General features: G+C 56.4%; 1 protein-coding gene and 1 long non-coding RNA gene across 2 annotated transcripts; both read left to right on the top strand.

The window, feature by feature from the left end:
- Positions 1–134: 134 nt before the first annotated feature.
- LOC131478267 (uncharacterized) lies at positions 135–13,493 on the top strand. Its single transcript, XR_009244389.1, has 3 exons — positions 135–325; positions 894–1,014; positions 13,400–13,493. It is a non-coding gene; the product is annotated as an uncharacterized LOC131478267 (long non-coding RNA).
- A 34-nt stretch (positions 13,494–13,527) lies between these two features.
- On the top strand, positions 13,528–14,930 carry ZNF664 (zinc finger protein 664). The gene has a single exon (XM_004595412.2). It carries the CDS (start codon positions 13,873–13,875, stop codon positions 14,656–14,658), a length of 786 nt encoding a protein of 261 aa, XP_004595469.2. The 5' UTR covers positions 13,528–13,872; the 3' UTR covers positions 14,659–14,930.
- The last annotated feature ends 5,812 nt before the right edge of the window (positions 14,931–20,742 follow it).

Genomic DNA, 20,742 nt, shown 5'->3' with positions numbered 1-20,742 from the left:
AGGCGCACAGCTCAGGTGCGGCCGCACTGCGGTTGCCCCGGGTAACGCGGGCCCCGGGCGGCCCGTGGGTGGAGCGAGCGGGAGCGCGCGCGCGCCGGGCGGCGGTGCGAGGCGGAGGTGGCGCGCCTGCGTGCGCGCTCCGTCCCGCCCCCCCCCGGCCGCGTGCGTGCGCACGCGCGCTGAGCCCCCGAGGCGTCCGGGTGTGCGGGGGGCGCGCGCGCGCGCGCGCGGCTGGGAGGCGCACCTGTGAGGTGTCCCCGGAGGAGGAGCGGCGGGGTGGGTGCGCGGAGCCCGCGGCCCGGGGCGCCGACGCCCCTCACTTGGAGTGAGTTGGCGACGGCCGAGCTTGTGGGATCGGCTCTGCGGGGCGGGGATCCGGGGAGCGGGCCGGGGGCGGCGAGGAGGCGGAGTGGATTCAAGAGAAAGGAAAACAGCCCCTCGGTGCGGACTGGCCTGGGGCCGCGGCGGGGCGCAGGGGCGCCCGACCGAGGGCAGCGCCCGGCCGAGGGCAGCGCGGCGCTCCCACCCCCGGCCCATCGCGCTCTCCAGCGGGCGGCCGGGCCGGCCGGGCCTCGGGGCGTCGTCGCGCGGCGCCGGGGGTCCCCGATGGCGGCCGGATCGAGGCGAGGAGGGGGGTGGGCAGCGGGCGAGGCCGGGCGGCGGCCCCGCGGGAGCTGGCCTCCCGGGCCGGGCTCCATTGTTGTCGGAGCCCGGGGCTGGGCAGGGAAGGGGGAGCGCGGCCGCCCTCGGAGCGCCGTGGGGCCGCGCGCCTTGGAGCCGGTCCAGGCGGGTCCCCGGGAGAGGCCGGTCAGGGCCGCGCCGGGGGCTCGGGGCGCAGGGCTCCCGAGGTCGGGGCGCCCCGCCAGCGGGGTTGTGATGGCGTGTGTTCGCAGCGCCGGGTCCGGCAGAGGCCACGAGCATCCCGCGCAGGTGATGAGGAGCCCTGGGCGCACGGGGCCACCGCCGCCGGACGTCTCCATTGTTTGACCGCAGCGAGGGCCGCTTCTCGGGCAGGTAAGCGGGCTGGCACCGCCTCGCCTCCCGCCCCCGCAGGACCCGGGGCCTGGCTCGGGACGCGGGTCTCCCTCCAGCCCTTTGTGAAACCTGCTCTGCCCGACTCTCAACTCCCCCGCGTTCCAGTTGCTAGTTTGTTGCCCGGCTCGCTCGGTGCAACAAAGGAGCCCCGAGAGCGGAGAAGGGTCCCCGGAAAGCCCTCTCGAAGGAGCGCGTTGCGCGGTGTGGACCGTGTGTTGTTTCAGCAGGATGAAGCTTTTTTTTTCTTTAATGGGGTTTTGTCTTCCCACCTGGGGGAGCCCAGGTTTCTGAGAGAAATGACCTTGTGTGAACCAAAGGTTAGTGGAACGTTAGAAAATGGATTTAAAACCCGTAGAGTAATGCGCTGACTTCTTTATTATTTATTATTATTATTTGAGCTCAACACATCTCAGAGGAGGTAAACGTCTCCGCCAACCTCTGGTGTGTGGGACAAGCACCCTTCTGGGCTTCTGAAAATACTTGGAGTCTTTGTACTTTTTTTTCCTTGCACATGTCCCTCTGGGTGCTTGTGAATACTCCCCGTGTGCGGGACAGAGCCCTTGCTGGTTTGATCGGGTACTGGTGCTCGCCTGTCATGTCGCACTCACTTTCCAGAACTGCTCTGTCATATCCCGAGGTGGGCTATTCAGTAGTTTGGTTTGTTTTTTGTTTTGTTTGTTTGTTTTGAGCCTTTTTCTGGGCAGAGAGCAATTGAAATTTGAATTTTGAAGCAGCTTTTTGGGGTGTGAGTTCTCTGAGGAGATGGAATCTTTGCCCAGTGCTAATTACAGGGGCTAGACGGGGGGGGGGGGGGGGGGTGAGCCGAGAGCTCTGGTTAGGAGATCTGCTTGCAGGCACACCCCTCCCTCCGAAGCAGCCATGGGCCTGTGACCTTGGGCAAGACAGCCTCAGTTTCCCCGTGCCCAGGCCTGGATGGGGGGCTCTCCCTGGGCATAGAGCCAGGAGCTTGCTGGTTAGTGGCAGTGCTGACACTAGGAATTACAGGAGCTGCCCTGGGAGGGGTGTTTGCAGGTTCTCAGCTCAGAGGGTCTGTAGGGCAGCCCTCAAGGGCAGCTTGCCTCTGTGGCCCCAAGGGGAGGGGTCCTCTACTGGACGCCTGGGCACACCCTCACAGCCTAGCGTCTGCTGTGCCATTGGCACCTGGTGTGAGGGCATGTGCAAAGGGGACTGAGTGGTAGACTGGGGAGAGCTGGTCTGTGGAAGATCCCTCCCCTACTGGCGGGGGCCGAGGGGAGGTGTAATTTTCCGGGCACAGAACAGCATGTGGGAAGGTCCGGAAGGGGAAAGGCTTTGCCCATTACTGAAGCGGAAGGCCAGCTTGGGGATGGAGACATTGGGTGGTGAGGGGCAGGGTGGCCAGGCTGAGAGCCAGGTTCTGCAGGGGCTTGCAAGGACAGTTTCATCCGGAGTGAACTGGGGAACCATTGTAAGGGCTGGGGCTTGAACCAGAGGAGTGACTTATAGGTTTGTGTTGTTAAACAGCCACTCCACTTGCCACACCAGAGGGTGGGGGTATGGGGGGGCACAGCAGGAGGACCAGGCAGACCCTTCTGGGAGAGGCAGGTCCTAAGCTTGGACTCACATTGAATTCACACAGCCAGCTACACTAACGCCAAATAGATGCTTGACCTGAAAATTTACTCCTCATTTCTGGAGAAAAAAAATCAATAAACATAGGAATAGAAAGACACTTTTAGGGAGAAAAGTGCCTATAAATGTTGAACTAGTTTCCCATACTAAATGGAAACTTATCAAGTTAAAATAAAATTGAGACATTATTTAACCTGTATTATTTGTTTTTTTGAAGTTTACATAGTTGATCAGGGTGGGAAGAGCATGTGTTTTTTAAGTGATGTGATGTGTGTAGGAGTGAGGTGAGAGCCTGCAGTGGAAGGAACGTGTTTGTAGGTGTTATCCAAAAAAAAAACCAGAAAAATTCTCAGGTAGAACAGTGGGTAGAGACATGATGTGTGTACGATTAATAGCTTCTTGAATACTGAAATAACCTGGCAAAAACCAAATAAGGAAATTACAAACACCTGGTTCTGACCCATTACAAAAAGGAAGCGTGTCCCTCCTGGGAGCAGCCAGTGGAGTCCACGCTGCGTGGAGGAGACTGGGATACGCCCTGCAGGGCTAGAGGGGCGTCCCCAGTGCCCAGCCATGTCCTGGCCCAGCACTTCCGTGGGAAGCTGCTGACACGTGGGGTTTGAGCACGTCCCGGAGCCACATTCTGCCCTAGAGTTACCTGTAGCAGTCTCCGGGCCTGCTGAGCAGCCGCTGTGGGAGTGGAGGAGGCACAGAGCAGTCATCAGGGACACCCTGTCCCAGAAAAAGGAAGTGAGCCTTGCCCCTCTGCCAGGTGGGCACGTCCCCATCCTTCCGTGCAGGTGCTGGGAGGTCCTGGCTCCTGCAGGGCCCTGCAGCACTTGATACTGTTAGAATCGGTGAAGAAGGGATTAGGTTCCGTACACATTTTAAACTTCTTTTTTTTTTTTTCCATGTTTCATTTGTAGTTTTTTTATTATAAATAATACATATTTATTAAAATTCAAATACAGAAATAAAAGCACAATATCCCACCCAGTATACAGACAGCCACATAAATCCCCTTCCCTCTAATCCCATTCCCCAGAGGTTATCACTGTGAACAAGTTAAAGTATATCCTTTGAAACATTTTCCTTTGTATATACAAGTATATATAAACACACATCAATGCACTTTTGCCTTTTACAAAAATGAAATCATGTAAATGTACATATTAATCTTCAGTTTCTATCTTCATTCATTCAATATACAGAAAATTCACAACAAATCTGATTATCAGTCCTCTTGGGTTCGTTTTCCATTTTATAAAATTCATATTCAAGCATCAATTACAAAACTCTTGATAATATACTTCCTGCCATCTTTGAGTCTCATCTCTAACCACTCCAGTATGAAAAGACTGGAACATAAATGACCTTAAATTCTTCCTGAAACAAAGGCAGTACAATCAAACAAACAAACTAGGAACACACTCTGTCATTCCTAGATTTTGGCCTTTTCACTTTGTGTTACATTCTACCTGGACTTTGCCATCTGGCAAGTCCCTAATTCTTCCAACAATCGGCTTAAAAATGATCTCTAGAAGACAAGACTTCCCAACTTTTTTCAAGACATAATCACTTCTCTATTTACCCCTATACTTTATAGCTAGCTTCTTAATTGTACTTATCTCACAGTACTGCAGTAATTCATTTACATGTTTTGAGTTACCTTTCCATCCAAAGGATCTGATGGAGTGTTTATCTTGGAGCAGGTACTCAGTAATTTAACTCTTGAGGAACCAATGCTTTAGGAACATTTGCTGAGTACCTACTATGCACAGAACCATATCCCAAGCATGAAAAGAAACTTACCATTTTGTCCTAAGGAACTTACCATTTTCCCATTATTTCCCCTGGGTGGATGGGGGAGGGACAGAACATATTTATTTTAAGACCACATATTGCTTCTGACATATAGTTGGTTTCAAAAATCTATAGTCATTTGCCTCAAATTCATTTAGGAACAAGGCATTGCATAATCAAATAAATCACAAAATAACGGTAGTTTGTCCAGCAGGTCTGTTAAATGTGGCACAGAGCCTCCCAGATCCCAATTCTCTGTCCCAGCAGGGGAACTCTCACTTATGCAGCCTGCAAATTAGAAAACTGAGATGATATTATGCTAGGAAATTCCTAACACATCAAGAGGACATAATTAGTCCTTTTATAATTTCTCCTTCCCAGATGAAAATTAGATCAAGAGCAACAGATGAAGTTAAAGGAAGACAAGAAGAACGAGCTTGTTTCTATCTGGTAGTGATAGGGGGAAGGGAGTTGCTTTGTTTTGATCAGAGGGTAACATTGTCCCAGACCAGGAGAGATGATTTATTCCTAGTTACTCACTATTTTTTAAAGGCTAAAGGTGTTAGTTATTCTAGTGATTTCAGGATCAGACAGCATACAAATAGAAACAAATTAAATTGGGGAATGGTGAACCACCTAGGCTGGAAAACAGGGAAGGCTGACCAAGGAGGCCCAAAGGAAGCCTCATTCATCAGAGTCCAAGTCACTGTCCCCAGCATTGGAGTGGAACTCCTCACTGTCCTCCTCGTCCTCTGAGAGGTGGACCTGGCTTAGTACACTCGGCCCAGAGTACTGCTGTTCCTCCTCATCATCGTCTTCCTCCTCTGATACCTCATACCCACCGATGCTGCTGAAGCTTGTGTCTTGGGTGTTCGACTTGGGGTCAGGCTCCTCATAGCTCCCACAACTGATGTTGCTATCCTCCAAACCATGGGAAGCCTCCCCACCGTCTCCATTTTAAACTTCTTAACAGAGAAAAGGGGAGTGAAAGCTTATTAAAGGCAAAAGCCACGAAGTAGGAAAAGGCGCAATTGGTGGTAGAGTTGGTGTCTTTAATTTGTAAAGGATTCATGCAAATAGGAAAGTAATGAAATTCCACATCTCAGTGTATATGGGATGTGAAAAGACCATGCACCTGCTATAAATTTTGTTAAATTTTGAAGATCTCACTGGTAATCCTTCAGAAGAATAAGATGGTATTCTCGGTAGCGAGACAAGTAGAGAAGCTTCAAGAATAAAACACCAGTACCAGTGCTACATGAAGAAAAGATGGACTTGCACATACAGGATGTAGAGGGGTGTGCGCCCTGCCCCAGCACGTCCTCCTGACGCCATGGTCTCAGCTGCAGGTGACGCCCCGGGACGCTGGCCTTGCTTCTGAAGTCCACTGCCAGAGGACACATGCCAGGGCCAGCAGCTTGGTGTGTTCGCTGGAGCCTTTGGATGGACTTGCTGCAGCTGACAGCAGCACACAGGAAGTGGGGCCCAGGGTCCCCCGAGACACAGCCTTCTCCAGCAGTCGGAAATGAGAACTCAAGGCTGTGGGGATAAATGGCTCTTGCTTCACTACTTCCAGAATGAGCTGGGTGGCCTGCAGAGCTGGCTCAGAACCCTGCACTAACATTGAAGGGAAATGCAAGCTAGGTGATGAGGCTAGAGGGGGTTTTGGAAAATGCTTTTTTTTGGGGGGGGAGGGGGTAGACCAAGACCTGAAATCATAAAGGGAGAGCGATAAATGGGTCTGCAATCAAGGCTGATATTTCTTTGTTACAAAAAGCATTACAGATGATGGGGAAAAAATAAGTAAAAGAAAAATTGATGGAGTGAATGGTAAATGGAGGGTATGACTGGTCCTCTGAGAAGTGTCCAGGCAGACCTTCGCTGAGGTCAGGGCAATGGAGAGGGGAGGCATGCAGTGCCGTAAGGCTGGATTGGCTTCCGGTGACAGTGTGACGCTGTGGAACACACAGTGCTGCAGGTGGTTCCTGGGTCCCTTGAGGGCGGCTGCTGCAGCTTGTTTGGAAGAGATGCCCTGAATTGTCTTTTCAGGATTAGAGTTTTTATCATGCAAATTTTACAGAGAGGAGAGATGGAAAGAGCCCCCATCTGCTGATTCACTCAAGTGGCAGCAGCAACTGAAGCTGAGCTCTTCAGGAGCTTCTTTGGGGTCTCCCGCACGGGTCCAGGGTCCCGTTCTCTGCTGCTTTCCCAGGTGTGTGGCAGGGAGCTGGGTCAGAAATGGAGCAGCCAGGGCTGGAACTTGTGGTCCTGCAGGGTGGTGGCCCTGCAGGCAGCAGCTTAGCATGCTGGGCCACAGCATTCACCTTCCTAGGGAAGTCGACAAAGGAGATAGCTGTGGATATAGTGACAGCGCCAGGATGGATGTTTGTAATGTGCTGTTCAACTGGAAGAGCAAGTTTAATAAGATACAGAATAAAGCATATGTTCTGAAGACAAATAAGAGAAAGTCTGGAAGAAGACACGGGGAACATTTAATTGTGGTTGCTTTCAGGGATTGGAGAGTTGTGTAGGGGAGGCTGTTTTGTGTGCTTTACACAGTGTTTGCGTCCCCCAGGAGTGGTGCTGCCTGGCGGGAGAGGGGAAGGCTCCTATAGGGGCTCTGTAAAAGCCAGGTGTGGCCAGGGCCAGCTGCACCAGCCGGTAGCAAAATCCATGCCTATTGTCTGAGCTGTGGTCAGCAGTGACCAGAGCTGCAAGGGACATGGCTGTCTGCGTCGCACACCGTCACTTCAGGGCAGAAGATGGCAGCTTTGTGTAAGTTTTGGTCCCCATGTTTTCTCACGTTGAGCCTCCACCCAAACGTGAGGAGGACCGGGGAACTGGAGGTGCCTGGTTTCTGACTGGTGTTTGGGTACCGACCACAGGTTTGGGCTTTCACTTACCCAGGGCCATCTGTTTGCTTGTGTGGCTCCACTCACTTAGGGTAGGTCTCTCAGGTGAGCATCAGAGGGCCTTACATCAGAGGGTGCTTACAAAGGGGTGGAAGGTATACCCATCTAAGGGGTAGTGTAAGACGTTAGCATGTGTGGGGCGCTATGGACAGGTTCTGACCCAGACCCACGTCTGCTGCCCTGGATGGCTTGCGACCTCTTGGGGCCTTGATGTTGTATGAAGTTTTAAAGACATCATCTGGTCGCCCATGTGACTGGCCTGTTTCAAACTATAATCCTCTGCCTACAAGTGCTGGCACCCCATTTGGATGCCATTTTCATGTCCTGGCTGCTCCACTTCCCATCCAGCTCTCTGCCTGTGGCCTGGGGAAGCATTAGAGGGTGGCCCAAAGCCTAGGGACCCTGCACCTGCGTGGGAGACCCAGTGGAGGCGCCTGGATTCAGACCGGATTGGTTCAGCTCTGGCTGTGGCAGAACCAGTGGATAGAAGATCTTTTTTGTCTGAACTTTTCTCTGTAAATCTGCCTTTCCAATAAAAATAAATAAACCTTATTTTTTAAAAAGAAACTATAAAAAGTTAAGCTTAATTCAATTAATTGTAGATTGCAACATGTGCTAATATTGGTTTTGCCATTTCCTTTTCGTATTTTTCATTTGGTAAATTTTTGTCCTCAGATGTTTCCTCAGGGTTGTGCCTGCAGGGGAGAACCCACTGGGGGTACGTCCTGCACGCAGGCTGGGGGGACTGTCAAGGCAGTTGCTGAGCTGTCTTGGGGGGCTTTTGTTGCCAGGAGCAGAGACTGGTAGAGATCCCTGTAAGTGGTGGGGTCTGCAGTGGGCCTGGCATCCTCCCGAGCCTAGACAGATGGCCTGGCCCCGCCTTTCCAGGACCTGGTGTCGCCCTCTGGATGCCCTTGGTGGATCCCGGCTCTTTCTCTTCTCTTAGCTTCTCCTGGTGGATTTTACTTCTTGGTGTACCTTGGCCTCTGACCCCCCACTCTCAGTGTCCCCAGCCACCTGGCAGGTCACAGCATCCCGGGGCGTGGGCCCTGCGCTGCACCCTGCAGGGCCCCCTCCCCCATGAAAGCTGCCCTTGGACAATCTTCCCATGCCAGCCTGTTGTGATGCCTCCAGGGGAAGCAGGGTGCCCAAAACTGACGCGTGACCAGCCCACTGTGAATGACTGCGAAAGGTGGCAGGGTTAGGAGGCAGCAGATATACCCATGCGACACAGTGCCAGCTGGTCTCCTGCGAACCCTGTAGCGTGCCGGGACCATTTGAACCCGGGTGTATGTGATGCTAAAGCTGCTGGGTGGGGCAGCGTCTCCACTGGCACAGTGATCTCCCTTTGGCCTTTTAGGGGCAGGTCCTGCAGTAGGACAAGGTCAACCCGGAACGAGGCCCTGGGCTGGCCTGGTCTGTGCCCAGCTTCTCTTGGCTGGCAAGCCAGAGAGTCCAGGAGTGGCTCTGGGGGTGCAGTGGGCCGAGGCTGGCTGTGATATCAGGGCTTGTGCAGCACACCGGCCTGTGCCAACCCTCTGACCAAGGCCTGCCCGTTTTGTTTTTTTTTTTAAAGATTTATTTTATTTTTATTACAAAGTCAGATATACTGAGAGGAGGAGAGATAGAGAGGAAGTGGAGCTGCCGGGATTAGAACCAGCGGCCATATGGGATCAAGGCGAGGACCTTAGCCACTAGGCCACGCTGCCGAGCCCTGCCTGCCCGTTTTTAGGAGCCGTTCTTACAAGCACGTGGTGACCCTAGTGTCTCCACTGTGCATGCCAGCTGCTTCTCGGCTCCCGCAGTCCCAGGGCCGCCCCACCCGCCTGCTGGGCTGTCCTGGGCCTCTGACCCCAGCCCTCTGCTGTTTCCCCTGCCTGTCCCTGCATCCTTGGGGCGGGCTCTGCTTATAGGAGTTTAAGCACAAACTTCTCAGTGCTCAGCCTACATCTCCCGAGGTCTGCCTCCCCTGGCTCCTGGGCCTCTAGGCCATAGCTGCTGTCCCCGCCCCAGAGCGGCCCAGCGTCTCTTGCTCTTGGAAACTTTGCCATGCTGCACTCACACGTGCCCATGGTTGGGGAAATAGCGCTTCGGTGTCCCTTCTGGACCTGATCTGTGCTGTCCTGTCTTTTTAAAGCTCTGTTTATCTAACAGTGACAGAAACAGAGACAAGACTATATTCCGTCTGCTGATTCCCCAAATGACAGTGGCAGCCAATGGGCCAGGCTGGAGCTGGGAACCTGGAGCTCTGTCCTCCTCCTGTGCGGGTGACAGGGGCTGTCTCCTTCCGTCTCCCAGGCACAAAGCAGGGAGTGCGTCAGAAGTGGAACAGCAGGGACTTGAACCCATGCTGCCATAGGGGAAGGCGATGTCGCAAGCAGCAACTTGCCTTGCTGTGCCGCCACACCAGCCCATCCTGTCTGTCCTGCAGTTCCCACGTTCACTGAGGTCTCAAAACCTTTATAGCTGTATTGGTTCCTCCATGAGTTTCTGGTGTTTTTCTCAAAGTCTGAACAGCCAGGAGCTTCCAGGACCTGGGTTTGTGGCTTAGTGTCAGGCCACGGCATTCCTGGCACAGCACTGGTTTGCTTTGCTGCGTGTGGTGTGTGTGTGTGTGTGTGTGTGTGTGTGTGTGTGTGTGACTGCGGGGTGTGCTGGGGGACCATTTCCTCCCCCTCTGTCTGCACGCAGGAGGACAGTGTGTGTCTTGCCCAGGTTGGCACAGCACAGCCTGGATGGCCGTGCTTAGCATGCTGTTGCCGTGTGCGCCTAGGGTGCAGAGGAAGCCAGGCAGCGTGTGGCTTCTGGCAGTGCCCCATGGGACTCTGGGTGCCCCCTTTCCCTCAGCCAGCAGCTTGGGTCATGCTGAGTCCCATTAGCATGCCACCTGGACGGTTACAGCCTCGTGGTGAGGCAAGAGACTCAGCCACTGAGTGGGCAGCCGGCCCTCCTTGCTTCGTGTGAACGTGCTGCAGGTGTCCACGTGGCATCCTGACGTAGGTGGAAGGATCTGGCAAGGATGTCAACACGAACTTTGACTCTTTGACCAAACCTGATGTTCTGCCCAGCAAGTATCGAGGCCTTCCTGCGTATGTGACACATTTGCCAGGGGCTAACTGTGAGCCTGTGTGCGGGTGCAGGCAGGACTGTGTGCCTCAGGCACATGTCACTGCAGGAAGCTGAGGGGCCAGGCAGAGGCCGCAGGACACACAGGCCGGCCCCCAGGTTGGGAGGGAAGGAGACAGGCATGCCAGAGCTTGCTCATAGTGGAGTGAGAGCCCCCAGCTTCGGGAGCTTCTGCCCGGGAGAGAACCATCTAGAAAATTGGGTGCATGTGTCATGCATAGGAGACAAAGAGGCAGACACTTAGCTTCAGCTGTACTGGGGCTCTCGGGCAGTGCTGCATGCTCGTAATCTCTTCAGCAGGTGGGCTCTGCCCAGCCCCCCGTGCTGCTCCCGAGCTGGGGCCTCCGGGTCCCTTCATGAAGGGGAGTAGGACGTAGCATTGACCTCATCATTCCTGCTGCCTCTCTGGACCTGACTTCATAGTCCGTGGTGCCTTCTAGTTAAACAGCAACCAGGCGTGCCTCCCGTTCCTCCACGGAGCCGTGTTCCCAGACATGAAGGCAGGCATAGCGCCCACCCAGGAACCTGGCAGAGTTCTCGGAGAAGGAGCCCTCCTGGCTGGCGCTCCAGATGGGAAAGTCTGGGACTGACACCTGTGTGGGATGCCGACCCCAGCATGGTGTTTGTCTGGGTTCAGCCGGAGTCCTCCAAGGCAACGTGTTTGTACATCGAGAAGAGTGGAGTCTGATTGGAACTCCCAACACAGGCACACTTTTCTTGTGTTTCCAGTTCCAAGCTGGTTGCTGTAGGCGCTGGTGGGCTTGGGCTGTCCCGCTCTGCCCAGGTGCTGAGTGCTCACACAAGGGGACGTGGGTGCGCTGGGCCAGACGCTGCTCGGGCCAGCTCCCCTGCCCAGTCCAACTCGCCTGGGAGGCACAGGTAGTTGTGTCCCCGCCATCCCCTCAGGAGGATGGATGGAGTTCTTGTCCCAGCTGCAGGCTCTGGCCTCACATGGTCCTGGCTGTTGCTGGTGTCTGAGAAGTGAGCCAGTGGGTGGGAGAGCTCTGGCTCTGCCTCTCAAAGTGAATAAAGAAATGGAAGGTTCCAAGGTCTCAGGAGGACTCTCAGCCATCTCCCTCCCATGGCTTCCTTTTGTAGACAACATTAAGACCTTCCAGGAGTTTAGGTACATGTGAGGGACAGGCTCTGGTTTATTTATTGTTAATATAGTTTGAAAATTTATTTATTTGAAAGAGTTATAAAGAAGCAGTGAGGAACAAGAATGAATCTTTTGTCTTCTGGTTCACTCCCCAAATGGCTGCAGTGGCAGAGCTGTGCCAGGCCAAGGCCAGAAGCCTCCTGGGTGAGCACAGGGGACCCTCTGCTGATTTCCCGGTGTTCTAGCAGGCAGCTGGGTGGGAAGTGTGGCAGCCGAGAAGCTGTCACCCGTGTGGGACAGCAGTGCCTCAGGTGCGGATCCACACGGGACCACAGGCATTCATTTCAACACATTAAGCTCATTGCCTGCTAATATTAATGATTTGATGGAAAATAGCTACTTTTTAAAGATTTATTTTACTTTTTATTGGAAAGTCAGATATACAGAGAGGAAGATCCTCCGTCCGATGATTCACTCCCCAAGTGACCACAATGGCTGGTGCTGCACCGATCCGAAGCCAGGAGCCCAGAGCCTGGTGCAAGATCCAAGGGCTTTGGGCCGTCCTCAACTGCTTTCCCAGGTCACAGGCAGGGAGCTGGATGGGAAGTGGGGCTGTCAGGATTAGAACCGGCGCCCATATGGCATCCTGATGCGTGCAAGGCAAGGACTTTAGTCACTAGGCTACCATGCCAGGCCCAAATAGCTACTTTCTAAAACAAGACACATTTAGGAGGGAGAGTGGCAGTGATGCTGCGCTGGCAGGGCTCTTGCCGTGGAGGAGGGCGTAACCGAGACATCTGCTTCCCCAGTTGGGCTTTCACAGTAGATTGATTTTGTCACAGTAAGTGAAGAAATCTTGGGTAGCAGAGATAGAAGGGGACTCCCTGGCCTTACGACGTGGCACCAGGATGGGAGAGGCTGCTGCTGGTCCATGGCGACCTGTGCCATGGGGACCTGGCTGCCAGCCAGCGGTTGGCAGGGACTCAGCCTCAGGCTAGGCCGGAGCCCACCCTGGAGGGGTGAGGGGGGGATGAAGGCACCTGAGGGGCCCAGGCCTGTTTTTCAGACAGGAAGCTGGTGTCCCCTGGTGCAGGGTGGGTCCGAGGTCATAGTCAGCTCTGAGGGACTGTGCTGATCTGCTGGACAAGGGGCCGGGGCATGTAGTGGGCTTTCACTGGGACAGTTCACAGACAAGGCAGACGCTGACCCGGCCAGCACCTCGGCAGCCTGCAGCTCTGGTTCCTGGGCCCTGCCTGCGTACAGGCTGCCAGAGGAGGCTGCTCATGGTGGTGTGTGGGTCGCTGCTGCAAGTCACGGATTGGAGAACCGAGGCAGGTAGAGTTCCTGGTGACGGAGAAGTCTGGCAGTGCTGACTGCTGGGTGACCAGCCATAGGCAGCTGGGAATGGGGGGCGGTCCCCAGGCTGTGGTGGGCCCTGCATACACGGGTGACCAGGAGCTCCCCACTCGTCCATATCCTACACACCTCAGTGCCTGCAGAGACAGCTGGCAGGCCCACGACTGTGCACCCCATGTTTGCCGGCAGGGCTGGCGGAGTCCAGGCACCATGCATGGATATGTGCTAAGTTCTGAGGGTGAAGCCGCCGGGTGTGCCTGCTGCACGCCCAAGAGCAGGTCTTTATCCTTGCTGCCTGGGGAGGTGCCTGCCTTGGGGGCTGTCTTTCCTTTCCATGTTCTTATTGCAGTCAAAGGTTGCAATTGGAGTGTGCACTTAGGCTGTGTGGGCAGAGTGTTGGCTGAGCAGCAGCAGGTTCTTGCAGAGCCCATCATGACTGTTTGTGCTTGTGTTACAGGTGCTGCCCACGAGAGATCCCCACCAGAGCCCACAGAGCTGCATCCTGCACAGCACGGCTGGTGTGCCGGGCACGAGGACGTCCTGTTGGGAGGCCATAGGGCTGCTCGTGCTCTGGGAACGAGGGAGGAGGCTGGGGTTCCCCTGGGAGGAAGACCAGGGTCTGGTTGTGCTTGGGCTTGCACCTTGGGAGCTCCTTGGGGTGTTGTCAACTTGGGATCTCAAAGTTGTGGTTCCCGGGAGGCGTAAGTCTGTGGGTGTGCGTGCCACTGCGCCGTGAGCTGTGGCTCCAGGCCAGGGCACTATGCAGGCAGAGCTCTTGTTTGGGGACACAGGCAGGGAGCGGCGCAGGCTGACCGCCCACTCGCCCCGTGGAGTGAGCCTGAGATAGGCGGCCGCCATGGCCGAGTGAGGGGCTCGGGGAGCTCACCGTCAGGACGTTTTGCGCTCCAGCCACAATACCAAATAGCGAAGATGATCTACAAGTGCCCCATGTGCAGGGAGTTCTTCTCGGAGAGAGCCGACCTCTTCATGCATCAGAAAATCCACACGGCCGAGAAGCCCCACAAGTGTGACAAGTGCGACAAGGGCTTCCTGCACATCTCGGAGCTCCACATCCACTGGCGAGACCACACGGGGGAGAAGGTGTACAAGTGTGACGACTGTGGGAAGGACTTCAGCACCACAACGAAGCTCAACAGACACAAGAAAATCCACACGGTGGAGAAGCCCTACAAGTGCTACGAGTGCGGCAAGGCCTTCAACTGGAGCTCCCACCTCCAGATCCACATGCGCGTGCACACGGGCGAGAAGCCCTACGTGTGCAGTGAGTGCGGCAGAGGCTTCAGCAACAGCTCCAACCTCTGCATGCACCAGCGTGTGCACACGGGCGAGAAGCCGTTCAAGTGTGAAGAGTGCGGCAAGGCCTTCCGCCACACCTCCAGCCTGTGCATGCACCAGCGTGTGCACACTGGCGAGAAGCCGTACAAATGCTACGAGTGCGGCAAGGCCTTCAGCCAGAGCTCCAGCCTGTGCATCCACCAGCGGGTGCACACGGGCGAGAAGCCGTACAGGTGCTGTGGCTGCGGCAAGGCCTTCAGCCAGAGCTCCAGCCTGTGCATCCACCAGCGGGTGCACACGGGCGAGAAGCCTTTCAAATGTGATGAGTGTGGCAAGGCCTTCAGCCAGAGCACAAGCCTGTGCATCCACCAGCGGGTACACACCAAGGAGAGAAACCATCTCAAGATAGCAGTTCTGTGAGCCCTCCACTCAGTTCCGACTCCTAACACCCACAAGTGCCACTAGGAAGGAAGCCCTGTGTACCTGACGCAGCCTGGGAACTGTGCAGCAGCCCCTGGCAGAATGCTCTGAGGCGGCGTGCACTGGGTTGCCTCCTGGGTTCATGCCAGGCGTGTGCCATGACATGGCCTTGACCGTGGCGTCCCCGTGAGTGTCCACACATTACAGGCGGCTGGGTCCTGGTCAGGGCCGCGTGTGGGCCTCCTGCTGGAAGTCGGCACATGCGGAGACCATGCAGCCTGCAGGCAGTGCTTGGCTGCCCGTCGCTCGCCCTCTGGCCTCTCCCCGCAGGAGCTCCGAGTCCTGCCTGCGGGATGGGGTGATGGGGCCCACGGTCCTTCGGAGTTTCCACCAATTCAGCCCACATAGCTTCCACATGTCCCTATCTGTCCTCACTGCACCCCTTCCTAGGTGGCATTGAATTTCAGTCAGCTTGTAGGTGACCCCTGACCTGGTCACTGGTCTGCCAGGGAAGCCGCTGTAATGGTGTGGATCTCTGCTAACCAGTCACTGTGCCCTGTCACTCAGACGGACTGTCCAGTGGCCGCGTCACATTTTTTAACTTGAATTTTTCCAAACTAGCTGAATGTAAATAGGAAGAAGCAAGCCGAGAGGGATTTAGTGCATCCAGGACTCCCCCTTTCCCTGGCCCCTGTGGGCCATGCAGTTCTTGCTGGCCGGGGAACCCCACTGAGGGTGGGGGTGTGGTGTCTAGGAGAATTTTCTGCGTGGGTGATCTCGGGCGGCCATGTGTGTGCAGCGTTCCGTCCCCCTTGCCAGGGTTGCAGGCCAGTTCCTTCTGGGGCTGGACACCTGATCATCCACTCCTGTGCTTATCAAGCACCTGCTGGGGCCGGTGACACCCGAGGGACGCAGCAGCGGCTGCTTCCAGGGCAGGAGACGGGCAAGCTAGTACGCAATGTAGTTTGAGGTAGTGGTTAAGTGGTAAGAAGAAAACAAACTGGGGGGTGGGGCGGGGCGGGGGGCGGCAGTAGCTAGTGGTCAGGGAAGCCTTGGTGGGCACTCGCTCCAGCCCAGCCCTGCAGGGCTGGGGCAGTGGCCGTGGGAGAGACGCCAGCGCAGGTCTGCCCTGGGCCTGTTGGGTTGGTGGGTTTGCTGGGGTGATGGCGGTGCAGGGACTCTCTGAAGACCAAAGTCCCCGACAACAAGAACAAAATGCATCCGTGTGTGTCACTTGCTTTCCTTCTCATTCTGTTGTCGCTGGTTCCCCACACAGTCCTTTTGCTCAGGAAGTCCTTGGGGACATGTAGGCTCTTTGGAGCTCTGAGTGGGTGACAGTCTGGTGTCTGGACACAGGTGGGATGCTGACGCAAGCCTTGGTTTTTCTCTTTGTATTTGGATTTCTGCTAAGCTGGAGGGCAAGGGCAGTTTGTGTAACTAACACCTCTACGCAGCAGGGAGATGGGCTGAGCCATCAGTGGCTGACCTTGGTCCAGGTGTGCCCACTGGCAAGTCCCTCCACAGGCGGGTGCTGGCGCAGGGTCCTGCTGAAGCCCCTGCCAGGCCCAGTTGGCACAAGCGCCTTCTGACCCGTTCCCTGTGGTGGTAACGTGGAGTGTTTGAGAGAAGCCTAGACTTGTAGTTGACGGCCAGCTGAAAATATCATGGATAGAATTTTAGTTTTAGGAGAAAATCCATTTGATTTCTAGCTTTCCTACGTTTAGGTATGTGAGCTTGGGCCAATCACTTCCTCTCTGGGTCTGAGTTCTCACACAGGAGGCTGGCAGCCTCCATGCTTTCCGAGTTTTCCCGCTAGTCCTAGAGTTCTATATTTCTACATAGTTGAATTATTTTATCATGCTGTTGCTGGGGAGTATGACTAACACTTTGGAAGCTACTAATTTTATGTCAAGCTTTAAAGTCCATAATTGTTATCTTCAGAAAATATTATTTGACCTACAGTATGTCCAAATCGATTTAATAAAATCACTTTATAACAGGGTGCCTGGTGTGCAGCTGTGTGAGTTCAGTGGGGGAGGGAGGGCTGAGAGGAGAGGTCGACCACGTTTATACACGAGGATTTTACACAAAATCTCGTCTTCAAACGCTGGCAATGCTTGGCGTGTCCTTTTCTGCCCCCTGTCCCCAATGCCTTCCCTCAGCCCTGCTGTGGCCTTGTGGTCCTTGCCCACTCACCCGCCAGCGCTCGGTGTCGGCTGGCTTCATGGTGCAGGGCCGAGGAGCAGCCCAAGAGAGGGCCTTGGCCTAGTGCCTGCCGGGGCGTAGGGGGGCAGCTCCACCTCCCATCCAGCTCCCTTCCTGTGGCCTGGGAGAGCAGCAGAGGACGGCCCAGGCGCAAGACACGGAGAAGCCCCTGGCTTTGGATCGGCTCAGCTCTGGCCATTGCAGCCATTTGGGGAGTGAGCTAGCAGATGGAAGGCTTTTGTCTGTGTAAATGTGCCTTTGCAATAAATCTTTTAAACAAGGAAGAACGCTGTTGAATCAAAACCCGGGAGTCTGATGTGAGGATGTATCACAGCATGTCACAACAGCACACAGTAGGCCCGCACCCCATGAGCCTCAGTGCACCCAGCGGGCCTGCATCCTGTGACACTCAGCACACGGCAGGCCCGCATTCTATGACCTTCAGTACACATAGTGGGCCTGCATTCTATGACCTTCAGGGCACAGTGGGCCCGCACCCTGGCCCTCGGCACAGCAGTGAAGCACCACACCGTGGGCTTGTACCCTGTGACCCTCAGAGCACAGTGGGCCTGCACGTCCCTCAGGGCCTGTGAACCTGGCTCACCATCACAGTCTTAGTACCCATCCCCCACATGCAGGCCCACCATGGGAAGACGTGCCGCGTCAGCATCCGTGAGTGGGGTGAGGACATGTCTGCTGTGGTAACCCGTGTCCTGCCCGCCTTCCTGGCTCAGTTTTGAATGGGAATGACTTGAGCTCACACTCCCTGAGCAGATGTGAGTCACATGGGGGGCTGGCTTACTGGGGCACAGGCAGCTGAGCCCGTGAGGGAACTGTCCTGGGTCGCTCTGCCTCCCCTATGGAGAGCAGAAGTTGGGTGCGGCACTGGTAGGGCGGGGCACAGGTAAACTGGCATCTCCTGTGGTTGGGGTTCTGGGTATACCGGGGGTGAGGGGGAGCGGTGCTTTCCTTTTACAAAATATGAAGACTGAGTGACATTGGTGGGGTTGCCCATCCCACACGGGGGGCAGTGCTGCTCTTGCTGCAACCTGGAGATGCCTACGAGCAGGGCTGCGAGCCAGGTGCCAGCATCACCACGTGGAGGGCTGCCCATGCCCCGGCTGCTGTGGGGCTCTCAGCCTGCCCACACCCCGGGTACCGTGGGGTTCTTGGCCTGCCCACACCCTGGCCAGGCCTGTCCACACCCTGGGTGCCATGGGGCTCCCAGCCTGCCCACACCCTGGGTGCCATGGGGTTCTGGGGTTCTCGGCCTGCTCATGCCCCGGCAGCTATGGGGCTCCCGGCCTGCCCACACCCTAGGTGCCGGGGGATTCCGGGGTTCTCGGCCTGCCCATGCCCCGGCAGCTGTGGGGCTTCCGGCCAGTCCACACCCTGGGTGCCGTGGAGACCCCGGCCTGCCCACACCCTGGGTGCCATGGGGCTCCCGGCCTGCCCACACCCTGGGTGCCATGGGGTTCTGGGGTTCTCGGCCTGCCCATGCCCCGGCAGCTATGGGGCTTCCGGCCTGCCCACACCCTAGGTGCCGTGGGATTCCGGGGTTCTCGGCCTGCCGTTGCCCCAGGAGTGGAGGCTTACAATGGTGCCCTCGTATGCTTTACTGGAGAGATGGAAGAGAAAGTGAGTCTTAGCCAGAGATGCACAGGTTAGAAAACTCCCGCCCTCTGGCTCCATTGCCCCCACCTGGCGATGCTGCAGCAAGCTCACCACCCCTTCCAGTGCCCATCTACACAGCCCTGACCACCACAGGTGCCAGAGCACCCAGCTAGTGCAGCGTGGGGCATGGCAAAGTAACACCCAGAACGCTGCTCTGCTGGGAGTTACAGGTGCCGAGACAACACGTCTCACTCATACAACTCTGGTACTACCAACAGGAAAAGGCTTTGAGCTCTAGGACAAAGCTTTTGCGCAGAGCTGGGCATCCTTCCAGGTAATGGAGCAATAGGGCTGGCTGTCCTACCAGGCCATGCACCAGCAGGGGGCCCACAGATTTGAAAGGTGGGAGGGGGAGACCCCATGGCACTTGCCCCATGTGGGAAACCTGGGACCTCGAAAGTTGAAATATCAGCTGGCTCCTTTTGGTGGCCAGGCTGCACTGCCAGGATGCGGCCACCAGGGGGCACTTGTTGGCTTCCAATGAGGCAACAGGGAAGGAAGCTTCCAGGAAGGTCTCTGTTTCCCTTCTGCTGGACTCCCTGATGACATCAGTCCCACAGCTGGAGAAGTGCTCACCAACCACCCCACCTACTCCACCATGCCCACTTCCTGCCCAGGGAGGAGAGAGGCCCCAGGTACCCCCAAGTCCGCCTGGGGACGTTGGGATGGGTGCAGGCAGGAGCAAAAGGCAAGAGGCCAGAAGGTCTGGAAGACCCGGGGGATGTGTGGGGAGGCCCAAGGGCTGGGTTTGAAAGCGGGGGTTCCCTCACTGTGCAGCTCGCCTGTTGTGGAGTAGGGGTGCCACTCCTCCAGGGAGAGAGGAGTTGGTAGGCTCAGCTCTGAAAGACAGCAAGGCTGTTCTGGAATGTTCCAGGTAGACGTTCTTGCAATCAGACTATGTGGGATACAGTCAACCATGAATGGTAAAAAGTGAACATAAGTACTCTGACATTTACTGAACCCCAGAGGACAGCCTCGTGGGGAGTGGGGCAGTGGAAACAGCCCAGGCGGGTTGGGGGTGGTCCTGACATCCGGGCTGGCACTGCTTGGGGCGCCCCCACCCCCCACTCCCTCCTGGCACTCCCACTCTGCTCTGTAGTTCCAACACATCACCCACGTCCTTAAAGAGCCAGCCTGTCCCCTGTAGAGGCCTTCTTCTGGACCAAATGACCTTCCCCAGCGTGTGTGCGGAGAGGTGGGAGGTCCTGCCCGGGGTCCTGTGACCATGGGGAGGGTGGTCAGAGTTTCCTGTGACCCTGCCAGGGCTGTGGACGACACCGCACCTCGCCTCCTGCCCTGTGGCCACTCAGTATTGCCCCTTGCCCTGGGCGAGCGGCAGGACGTCAGACGGGCCGCCTGGGGCCGGGGCGCAGCCATGTCCACACATACCTTCCTGGGGGCCGGGCATTCTGGATCTCACGTCACTGTGTCAAGGCATGCTTGTTCGTGCACGTGTTGCCCATGGCTCTTCCACAGAACAGGGTGTATGTGAGGACACTCGGCACACTGCCCAGGCCAGCCCCCCGGGGACAGCCTGTGGCCAACTAACTCCCCTCCCGTGGGCTCAGCTTGCCTTCCCGCGAGAACCGTGCCTGGCCTTCCTCGTGAGGAAAGAGCCAGAGGGGCGGACGCGGCGGGGCCTTCGGGCTCCTCCCCGTGCCCAGGCCCCCAGCCTCGCCCCTCGCCCGTGAATAGCCTCACAAGGTCAGAAAGGAACTGCAGGCTCACGCGTCCCCCTCCAGCTCAGGGACACACCAGGACAGGCACGCCGGCCCCGAGCCCTCCACTCCCTGCCTGTGGCTTGGGAGTTGGCCGACGGGTTGCCGAGTGGGAAGTGAAGGGAGTAGAAGTGGAAAAGTCCCCTCTTGGGACAACAAAGGCAGAGGCAGCTGCTCTGTGTCCCTTCCCTGTGTCCCCGTGGCTTCCTCGCACACTCCCAGCCGCCTCCCTCAGCCTCGCTCACCCACAGCAGTGTGTCCACCAGGGGGCGGCCATGCCTGGCACCCTGGGCACGCTGGCCCGGCCATCCTCCAGCTCTTCCCAGTGCTGTGAGTTTGGCCTTGAGGGCTGGAGCAGCCACCCTGGCGTGGGGTGCCTGGACAGGCCGGTGTAAGTCCACATGGCCACCCAGCACCTCACACGGGGGCCATCTCACTAAGAACTTGCTCCACTGGTCACCTGTTGAGATGGCAAGAACCTGGGTGT

This window comes from Ochotona princeps, chromosome 29 (assembly GCF_030435755.1).
Source record: "Ochotona princeps isolate mOchPri1 chromosome 29, mOchPri1.hap1, whole genome shotgun sequence".
In the NCBI taxonomy this organism is placed as follows: domain Eukaryota; kingdom Metazoa; phylum Chordata; class Mammalia; order Lagomorpha; family Ochotonidae; genus Ochotona; species Ochotona princeps.
The sequence above is the reverse complement of the archived record's forward strand: the minus strand, read 5'-3'. Positions and strand labels throughout refer to the sequence as shown.

Coding starts and splice junctions, on each gene's coding strand:
- ZNF664 (XM_004595412.2), top strand. CDS start 13,873: ATGATCTACAAGTGCCCCATGTGCAGGGAGTTCTTCTCGGAGAGAGCC.